Source organism: Misgurnus anguillicaudatus, chromosome 22, assembly GCF_027580225.2.
Source record: "Misgurnus anguillicaudatus chromosome 22, ASM2758022v2, whole genome shotgun sequence".
Taxonomy (NCBI): domain Eukaryota; kingdom Metazoa; phylum Chordata; class Actinopteri; order Cypriniformes; family Cobitidae; genus Misgurnus; species Misgurnus anguillicaudatus.
In genome coordinates, this window is record NC_073358.2 from 34,096,870 (window position 1) to 34,107,108 (window position 10,239).

General features: G+C 35.2%; 2 protein-coding genes across 9 annotated transcripts in view; one reads left to right on the top strand and one right to left on the bottom strand.

The window, feature by feature from the left end:
* Window positions 1–8,139, bottom strand: part of ak8 (adenylate kinase 8) — a 34,221-nt gene extending 26,082 nt beyond the window's left edge. The window contains exons 1-6 of one of the 6 annotated variants that reach the window (XM_055199321.2): window positions 8,013–8,139; window positions 7,607–7,692; window positions 7,453–7,537; window positions 7,123–7,172; window positions 5,948–6,058; window positions 4,737–4,805 (exon numbers count right to left, since the gene is read on the bottom strand). In XM_055199321.2, the coding sequence (XP_055055296.2) occupies window positions 4,737–4,805; window positions 5,948–6,058; window positions 7,123–7,172; window positions 7,453–7,537; window positions 7,607–7,690 (399 nt within the window). In that variant the 5' untranslated portion in view covers window positions 7,691–7,692; window positions 8,013–8,139. Of the gene's footprint in view, window positions 1–4,736; window positions 4,806–5,947; window positions 6,059–7,122; window positions 7,173–7,452; window positions 7,538–7,606; window positions 7,871–8,012 lie in introns of those variants that run through there. The other 5 variants (XM_055199322.2, XM_055199324.2, XM_055199325.2 and 2 more) reach the window with 5 other exon arrangements.
* Window positions 8,066–9,996, top strand: spaca9 (sperm acrosome associated 9). 3 transcript variants are annotated; one of them, XM_055199328.2, is made up of 4 exons: window positions 8,066–8,193; window positions 8,500–8,668; window positions 8,838–9,043; window positions 9,629–9,996. In XM_055199328.2, the coding sequence occupies exons 2-4, from the start codon at window positions 8,525–8,527 to the stop codon at window positions 9,930–9,932; spliced, it is 654 nt and encodes a 217-aa protein (XP_055055303.2). In that variant the 5' UTR covers window positions 8,066–8,193; window positions 8,500–8,524; the 3' UTR covers window positions 9,933–9,996. The 3 variants fall into 3 exon arrangements, with proteins under 3 accessions (XP_055055303.2, XP_055055302.2, XP_055055304.2); XM_055199327.2 differs by having other exon boundaries at window positions 8,144–8,263; XM_055199329.2 differs by having other exon boundaries at window positions 8,146–8,247.
* The last annotated feature ends 243 nt before the right edge of the window (window positions 9,997–10,239 follow it).

The window sequence follows — 10,239 nt, forward strand, 5'->3', positions numbered from 1 at the left end:
AATGAGGCCAGCTATCACAGGAGGGACATGCATAAAGCAGATGTCACAAACCAGCCCAACAGCAGGCAGGGCAGAGGCACAGAAGCATCAGTCCCCGACATGCAGACCTCCACAGACTACTCCCCCACACAATACATCCACAATATGGTTGCAAAACACTCAATTTGAAGTTTATTTTTAGATCTCAATTAGATGCCCACTAATTGAATTTATGCTTTAATTTATTGTTGCTTTATTTCCCATTTTATGATTCTGGTAACACTTCACAATAAGGTTGTATTTGTAAACATTAGTAAATGCATTAGCTAACATAGACAAACAATAAAAAACATATATTTTTAGCATTTATCATGTTAGTTCATTGTGCATTAACTAATGTTAACAATTACAATGTTCGATTTTAAAAATCTATTAGTAAATGCTGAAATTCACATGAGCTAAGAGTTATAAATGCTGTATTAATATTGCTCATTGTTTGATTACGTAAGCTAATCTATTAACTAATGTTTTGTTTATAATATAATAGAAAATTATTTTTATTTGATATTTATTAAGCAATATGTACAGGATAAACTGTACATTCAAGCTGTCACTGGGACGGTACCCTTAAATATGTACCATTTAGGTACACATATGTATTTACCTTTGAGGTATGACTAACCGAAATCCATTATCTTTGTAATTTTGGGATACGTGGCACGATAAATAACACTGTACTTTCTACAAAGCGAAAAAAAGTATACATGCAAGTCAAAGCCTCATGTAAAATGTCACAATCACCTTTATTAAAACTGCGTATGATGAAAATAAAATTCAAACAGGTTTTCCTCCCTGTTTAAAAATATACACCTGCACAACATTTAAATTGGTTGGAACGCTTACGTTTGATCTCAGTGTACATTTCTGGAAGAGCTTCTGTTGCAAAAAAGGAGGGTCATGTCAGACAATAACGATACAGTCTGTATTGTCTCATCCTGAAAATACTGATGGGTGATTCTCACGAAATCCAGATTTGGAAGGTGTCCAGCATCAGAATTTTTAAAAAGCCCTTGAAGCCAATTTTTTTGCACATAAGGAAAGGTATTTCATGCATTCTGACTTATTAACACAGTTATAGCATTGTTTCCTTATGCTAAACGTAGGCAAAGTGTCAAAAAAGCAGTTACAGAGTATTTCTGTGCCGAATGCACTTCTCCAGGGTTCGTACAAGTTTCTGAAAATTTTTTCTGATTATGGATCCAGCTGATGTTTCTACGCATCACTTATTTATATGGGCACTTCCCCTGGAAAACCCCGCCCACCCGTCAATCAGCGAGAGACGCTAGAACTTTCAAACATCACATCACGCGACAAGCTTTGTTAAATTTCAAAACTCAACAATCGCACGAAAGAAGAAGTGTGTTTTTGGATGTAAGGAGAAGAAAGACAGCCTTATGAAAAAATGGATATAGTTTATTATCCGGGGTAGCAGCGGAGTTTTGTGTGTGTGTTTCATGATGCGCTGGATTTCATTGAAAAGTCTCAACCGGGTCATAAGTTGTATGCGGTAAGTAAGACTTCTGTCTTATGTTGGAAATAGGCACGTGCATATTATATAAATGACACGAACATGTAGTGAATCATAAGTTAAATAATGTTGTATAGTGTTTCATGACTCGTACTTGCTCCTCCCACGGTAGTAACTCCTCCTTCTTTATTTTTTCGTACGTTATCGGAAAGATTCTGTAAAGCTTATCTTTCGTTTATAAATCTGATTAAACTAAAGACTCTTCGGAGATATAAAGGATGTAATACTACTCTATAGGTACTCCAGATTAACATCAGAAATGCAGAAACAGTGTGTGTTAAGTGAGCTTTAAAAAATATTTCCTATAGAACTATTTACATTTTTTAGATTATCATTATCAAAAATTATCATTACCGCAAGAAGATATTATAGTGCTGCACAATTAATCGCATCGCAATCGCAATGTCAGCCTGTGCGATTATATGACAGCAAAATGTTGCAATTATATTAAATAAATATATGTGTGGACTTGTTAACACAAACTTTCTGATAACAGTTTGATGATTTTCCTTGCTGTTTAAAAAAAGAAAGAAAAACGAACAAAAAAGGCAGTGCACGTGTGTCATGCACGTGTGTGGTGTGCGTCATCACTAATACCAGAGCGAAGGTGGATGCAAAGGAGGTTGACAGTGATCTGGTAGCTAAAAAAAAAAAATTCTATGTCTGTTGTATGGCGGTATTTGGATTTAGGATTACTGACACTGAGCAGTTGCTACATCACGTGGCAATACGAAAACATTTCTAGTTTTACAAATACACATTTTAGCTAAACTGTGTGTGGATTTTCCTTAAAACCCATCAAGTTGACTCATGATACCATTTAGTATAATCGCAATTGCACATCGCAATATTAGCATCAATAACCGCAATGGGAAAAATTACCCAAATCGTGGAGCCCTAAGATATTACATTAAATATACGCATTTACAACTCATGTTTCGGTAATGAAAACTAAAAAGTTGTCTAGGTACTATGACAAACAAAATTTTACTTTTATCTGGAGAAAAAAAAATAAGAACTGCCTACCTGGTAGCCATTTTAAGTGTCACAGTCAATTATGTCCCTTCCAACTAATTTTTTGAAAATGTTAGTTCATTGAGGGCTTAAACAATGATTGAAAATTGTTGCAGAGGATGAGAAAATTGGTCTTGGACACACTTATATTCCTTATTATTGTCTCTACATTTACCAATGATCACCAAATACCACATGTTTCTTTACTGTAAATTTTTATAGTATAACATGCACTGAAGCTTTTTATTTTATAGATTTTTTAATTATAAATATTTCCATGTCAAAGAGCCCAAATCCAGTAATGGACACGTTGCGGTAATGAAAATTTTCCCCTTAAATGTGGAAAAGACCACAAAATTGGTTTGTATGATGTCATTTGAGATCATGTGCAAAATAGTACATGAAGAGATGTTTGTAACAGTATGCTTCTTATTTTGATAGCATTTACTTTTTTTTATCAAAATGTTTCGTGACACCTCATAAGTCACGAGAATCACCCTGATATATTCACAAAATCTTGATATACTGAATACCTACTTTTAGGTACTAATATGCACCCTTTAAGGTGTACTTTTTTAAAGTTTATTTTTGCTTTACAGATCAAAATTCATTGAATAATATTAAGTTTATTAAAAAAATTATGATACTACTACCATGAATTAAGTATAACTGCAAGTAACCACTTAAAATTTCAGGATAACTGAAAATTTCTATATTCTGTCATTTCTGGTACTTCATCCTAAAACAACATTTTAATAAAACTAACTACATTCAAAAACTTTCAATATCATTTCATTTGCAAACTCTTCTTCAGATGCATTCGCTTTCCCCCAAAATAGAATTACAGACACTATGCAAATTCAAACAGCATAACTTTATTTGCAAGCCTCATTAGGGATCTGGATGACTAAGACACGTGCCCCGTGATCTTTCTCTCATTTTTTACCTTGTACTTTAGGGCCTGTTTTTTTCAGGACTATAAGGCACTCATTAAATTGATATTTTACTTTAAATCACTATTCATTGCCTCTGCTCCCTGCCTTCATTTTCTGAGTCTAAAGTTTTACAAACAGCTGCCTCATGAGAGCAAGGGAGAGCGAACGAAACAAGAATTAAGACAGCTTGAGAAGCTGTGACAGGCAGAGATGAACTAGATGACCTAGATTAGGCATGATTAACATTCAACGTTGCTTAATTTGGAAAAACAGGTAGACGTGAGCTCGCGCTCAGGCATCAGCGGCGGGGCAATTAAGCTTAGCTGTCTAAGCTCTGGTGTTAATGTGACGTGTCAATCATTCCCTTCTCTGGCCCATTTAAGCACGCACAAAGCAGGAGTATCTAAATCTACTGAGGAACCTCAATCCTCTGCTCATATGCAGATCAGTTAAGAAGGAAAATTAAATAACCTGATAAATACTAACGGACAGATTGCCTGAAGGGATAAACATCCATTACTAGATTAAAAGGAGTCGCTAATCACAAACTACTGAGATTAAAAGGTGAAAGTTAAAGGATGCCAAATGAAAAAAGTTTAGCAATGGGATTCTAGCCTAAGTAAACCCAATTGCAGAGTTTAGGGGGGAATTAAAGGAGACGCCGTCCGGAGTTGAATGATTTACATATTTCTCTGCGCGGTTGCACGGGAGACACTGACACTTCAGAGAAAGGCACGAACAGGGGGATCGGGATTGATTGTGTGATTTGATGGGGAGATGAAAGGTGGATTTAAAAAGGGTGTGAGATCTAAGATGCTACGTGAATGGACACCTCAGTAGCGAAGCTCTTAAGTGGCATTAGTACCGAGATCACACGTATCCAGCAGCCGGTGAGGGGTCTGCTGATGAAAGCTTTTCTCAAAGAACTCTCACCGGCAGTCAGAAGAAGTCTCTACATTCCCTCAGACCCTTCCCAGCGTTCCTCAAGGGAGGCAGAGAAACATGCGCCTAATTACTTATCATAGAGCGTTGATAAACAAAACAAACAAACAAACATTACATTATCTGGGCATCACGCTTGTTCAAAGAAAAATGTATGCTGTAAAAAGGAATTGAATTTTGAACGTGTCGGATTTCTCTTTTAAACCAGATGAAATGTAAAGCTTGTTGAAACATTTTACGGTTAATTGTTTTTAGAGGTAAATAAAAGAAACCCTTACCTGTCTAAGACAATCGATCTTTGATAGGCGTTGCTGAATTAACTGGATCCAAAGGTCTTTGGGGATGTCCTATAAGACAATTATCAACAATTAATTATCGGAGAATTAAATCATATTTTTAATAAAACCTTTAATTCCTCCGATTTGAATTTGTTATCATCAGTTGCCTACCACTCAGTCAACATGCGCAATGAAAGACACGAAAGACTAATGAGGAGCTCAAAGGCAAAAGCCGCAAACGCCACCTCCGTCAAAAATGAGATAATGATATTGACCAAAGGCTCTCATCATGAATTATACATTCATCAAATAGTTTCCCTTTAAATCCGCTTAATCCCGGCCTCAAGCCATTCAGCTTTGCCGGTAGAATCTGTTCAGCGCCACAACGATTTCGCAGCAAAGTCCTCTAAGCGCAAAGAATATTTTTATTTAAATTACTGACTAATAACCTTTTCATTGCCATTAAAGTGAAATTACTGAATATAAACATAAGAGCCTGATAAAATGCTCACTTATGCGCTTTTCATATACAGTAGAACTGCTGACACTGTTAACTAACATTAATATAGCAGTTCAAAGAAAACATACCTGGAATATATTGGTTTACTAGTAAACAACTGTCCGTGAAAACAATCCAATTATTATTAAACAAGTACATTAAAATATTGAGATTATTGAATCTCTAAATATTTATGACATCCTCCACTGCTTTCATCTCACTCTCCTTTGTGAATTTTGTGAAAATGATAATAATTGGAATCTTTTGGATCGTTCTATTTTAAACTCAAGGCCATAGAGAGTTTATATGAGAGGATAATTAGAATAATTAAACCATTGGGAGGGACTTTTTTTTAAAGCAGATCTCTTTTTTTCTTTTAATTCTATTCAACCCGCCTTTTTATCGAATAACTAGCCTGGATTGCATTTGCATGATCCGACTTCAGATAAAATCAGTTGTACATCTTTACAATTCCACAGAGACAGCCATTACCGGCATCCACAGACTTTATTAAACACTGATAACATTCATTTTCCAACATTTAATATGAATAAGATGATGAATGAATTCCCAACTACTCTTTTCTTTAAGATACTTTGCACTTAAGTACATCGTCTGCGCACGCACAAGTATAAATGCGTATTTTCTCTGTTCTTTCAGAAGGAAAATATATACTACACCTTGACATATATTTAAAAAGAGACCACCTCACCTGTTTTTGCTCCTTGTACTGCTGTGCAGCTCGGCACAGGTCAGTGCTGTCCTTTAAGATATTGTCGAGAGTTATATGAATAGCTTGTGTATGCTCACACAACATTTTAGCCTGCGGCAAGACAAAAGAGGACAATTTAAAACAGCATATAAAATGCAGAAACACTGACAGACTCAGATCAAAATAGTCAGAAATCAGGGACGTGCATGCTGTGCTATAGAACAGTAACATTGCATGACTGAAGAGGCATCCCAATCAATGTCTGACAGTACATCCCTCAAGTATATGGTATAAAAGGTAAAAATGCAGGAGAAACAAATATAAAAGACAATAAGTGTTTCTGTGAATACTTTTAGAGAGGTTGATTTCTTTAACTTTGGGTGACATGCCCCATAGGGTAGGTTGTCAAAATAGAAACCTGACATTAATTATCTCATTATAGGCTTTGAGGTCAATTTTAAATACAAAGCAAATTTGTAACCCAGTCTGGTAAAACACAGCTATAGTCATTTTTTGGTGATTTACTGTTTTCTAACTAAATTGTTCTACATACTGTAATGTAAAGAACGTTCTGTGAAAATATAACCTTGATATCTTTAATATTGACTCAGTAAAGCCATGTAAAAGATTAAAATCAATTTCAAATATGTGAGGGAAATCAAACTTTGATGCTCTTAATCTCATTATTTGTTTTTGAGAGTCACATATAAGACAAGTCATAAGATAGCAAAAATTTTAATGAGGATGTAAAAAAAACATCGTTTTAGCCAACATATATTGTAACCGCAAATGTATTCCAATCAATAGTACAAATTTAGTTTTTGAATTTACAAATATTTACTAATTTTAGGTGTTTAAAAACATCCAATATGAAGAAGCCCTACTAGGGTTTAAAACAAGCATTTGTGTAATTGTGCTTTAATTAATTTATGTATTTAAATTAAATGTATGTATAATTTATGTAATTTATGTATAATTACTGAGATCATCTTACCACATTAACCTAGTGATTAACCATAATCTTCCCTGTGCAGAAGATTTGAAATGCAATATGCTGAAACCATGTACCTCCCTTAACAAAGTGGTAAATGTTACTAAAATAATTTAAACAACAATTAAAAACAGCAATTAAATGATCTACTAAACAATTAATGCAAATAAAGTAATGCACTTACAATGGTTCTTTTCCCAGATGCTGGAGGACCTAGCAACATGATTCTTGGCACTGGAAAATATATTTTTGTTAAAATAATTAAACTGTTATTGAAATTGTTATTATTGAAAGATGACACGTAATTTATAAAAAAATCTGACTGGTATCAAAAGGCTGAAATTGAATAAAGATTATCGTTTTGTACTGATAAAAAGAATTTTCACTGAGAGAGTTTGACGTGTGCAGCTGCTACAACTTGTTTCTCTTATATTATATCATGTAGGACAGCGCCATCTAGCGGTTTTAACAACACATTCGTTTTGTAATATCATCTCTACTGCCGAATTCTTACCATCGACATTTTCCCTCTTTAGGAAATCAATCAGGAATTGAATTGGATCATTAGGTTTCTCCACCATCAACTTTTTCACCATTGTCTGCAAAATATGTTATTGATCATAATTGCTTCTCTAGTTACTAAAAACTCAAGTGGTTACATTTTTTACCTGGACCAGGTCAAATATTTCATGTTTCTCAGCGTAAATGGACATCTCAGGAGGAATTCTGAGGGGTTTTACGGTTGAATCCATTTCTGAAGTACACCACACCACACCGTTTGGAATAAAGATATAGTTAAGCCACGCATACCTACAGATATCTTCAAAACTTCAAACTTGAACAAAATATGAAACAAGAATGTGCTGTTATATGTCAGTAACAATGTTAAATGTGGGTGACGGGTTACGTTACACTACATATTCAAACTGAACGTTCAAACACACGAAAAACAAAACATGACAGACGTGACCGGAAGTTAACTGTTATGGACGATTTGACATTCCGTTTCTACAAACACAGTGTTGTTTTTATCATCTGGTGAAAATTCTGAATAAGAAATCTATATATTGTTACCTTTAATAGTTGATAGTTTTCTGTAAGCACGGGTATGTTGTTTTTGGTTGCCAGTGGTAACTTCGTCAGCCAATGGCCATCGTTCTTTTTAAAGCATACTTGCAGACGGATTTTTGCGTACTCTTTAACCTGTACGCATACTTGTCTTGTTGCTTGGCAACGTATAAATTCAACGGGAAAAGTAAGTGCAACAATCTAGAAATTTGATATACTGGTAGTGTGCGTAGCATTACAGGTTTGTTTAACCACAGGTAAATAATTATTTTATTATTATAATTATCAATAATGTACATAATTTGTCATTCGGAATATTCCTGTAATTTAGCAGCTTCTCCGTAAATTGTAAGCATTCGAAATATTCTGAAATTTCCACTTTCGTGTATTCTAGCGGTTCCTATAAACTGTAAATGTCAACTTACATTTTTTAAAAGCTGTAGTGTCTGCTAAACTGCACTCTAACCTGTCCGTCCTCCTCTTTTATAAACAGCTTGAGTAACTTTACTTCAGTTGAGATGAACGACGTAAGAGAGCAACTCCATTTCATCGACCAAAAGTATGAGAGTTTCAAACAACAGCAATTTATATTTATCAAGGCTCTTGAGCGGTCGAGGGAACATGCTAGAGACAAAACTGAGCCTGTATCTACCGTGACGCAGGTAAGCCTACGTATGACGTATTTATCATGATAAACCACTAATAATCGTGTAAAAGTGTAAATAAATAAAAATACATACTTAAAAATGAAACAATGTGTAAGTATATAATTACACGATATATAATTATAAACTAATGTAATGTGTGATTTTACCTGTAAATGATCTGCAGGTACAAAAGTACATGAACCATCACTGCAGCAATGCCACAGACAGACGCATCTCCTCCCTCTTTTTGGAAATAATGGCTGATCTTGAAGGAGCTTTAAAACTTCTGAAGTCCTTAGTGTCCAATCAAAACACTGGTTCTGGAGAGGGCCTGGACACCTGCAGAAAGCTCCTGGACCCTTACAGTAACATCAGCCAGCTAAGGGCAAAGTTGAGTGATAGACAAATAATACATTTCCTTAAAGGGGACATATTATGAAAATTTGACTTTTACAGTGTTTAAGTGGAAGTAACCTAGAAAATGTGATAAAGAACAACCCAGCTAACTTAGTTTTGGTAAATGCATGTGAAAAAATAGGTAATTGAAATTTGGTTCCCCTTATGATGTCAGAAGGGGATAATACCGCCCCTTAATCTGCACTATCCAATTATAGCACTGCCATTTAGTACAGAGATCAGCTCATTTGCATTTAAAAGGACACACCCCAAAACTTTAAATTCAAAGAGTGGCAATGTTAACATGCTATAATAAATTATATGATATTTTGAGCTAAAACATAAAATACGTTCTCTGGGGACACCAAAGATTTATTTGACATCTTTAAAGTGTCTTGTGAAATGTCCCCTTTAAGATTGACATTAGGCTCACTGTAACAGTAAGGGTGCTCTGTTGTAATTGCTTTCATTCATACCAAACACATGGTAAAATGAGGATCAGAATTCATAACAAAAATGACTGCCACATGCTTTCTGCAATACTTTATTCAGTGTGCCACATTTATTTCTGGTTAATAGGTACCCACACAATGAGATAAATCGCCTGAGCTGTGACGAAGCAAGGAATTTCTATGGTGGAATTGTGAGTGTTATTCCTCTGGCCCTAGACATCCTCAATTCCTACTCTAAAGGAGCTACTCAGTCTCTTGCTACAACACCACCAAGAGAAACATCCCTCCAGCAAACAGAGGCAGTGAACGAAGGCACATCTACAGACCTTGACAGGAGTACCAGAAGCAACTCTCGTAGAAATAAGACGGGCGCAGGTGGCTGGCATGCAGGAAAACCAGCCTGGAAGCCACCAGGCAATAGAAAAAAATAAAATCTACCTGGGACATTTCACAATACTTTTTAAGGCTGTAAAATAAATCTTTGGTGTCCCCAGAGCACATATGTGAAGTTTTAGCTCAAAATACCATATAGATGATTTATTATAACATGTTAAAATTGCCACTATGTAAGTGTGAGCAAAAATGGGCCGTTTCTGGGGCAAATCAGCTGATGAAATGTAACACTAGCTGCGTTTCCATTACCCTTTGAATTGCACAAATTGACATTGCGAATTGAAATTACAGCCAATGGAAATTTCCAATTATTTTCTGTCTCTGCACTAAATGGCAGTGCCATGG

Excerpts from the sequence above, each read along its gene's own strand:
- spaca9 (XM_055199328.2), top strand. The coding sequence starts at position 8,525 with ATGAACGACGTAAGAGAGCAACTCCATTTCATCGACCAAAAGTATGAG. Across the intron at positions 8,669-8,837 it reads CTGTATCTACCGTGACGCAG|GTACAAAAGTACATGAACCA; the intron begins GTAAGCCTACGT and ends AATGATCTGCAG. Across the intron at positions 9,044-9,628 it reads ATCAGCCAGCTAAGGGCAAA|GTACCCACACAATGAGATAA; the intron begins GTTGAGTGATAG and ends TCTGGTTAATAG.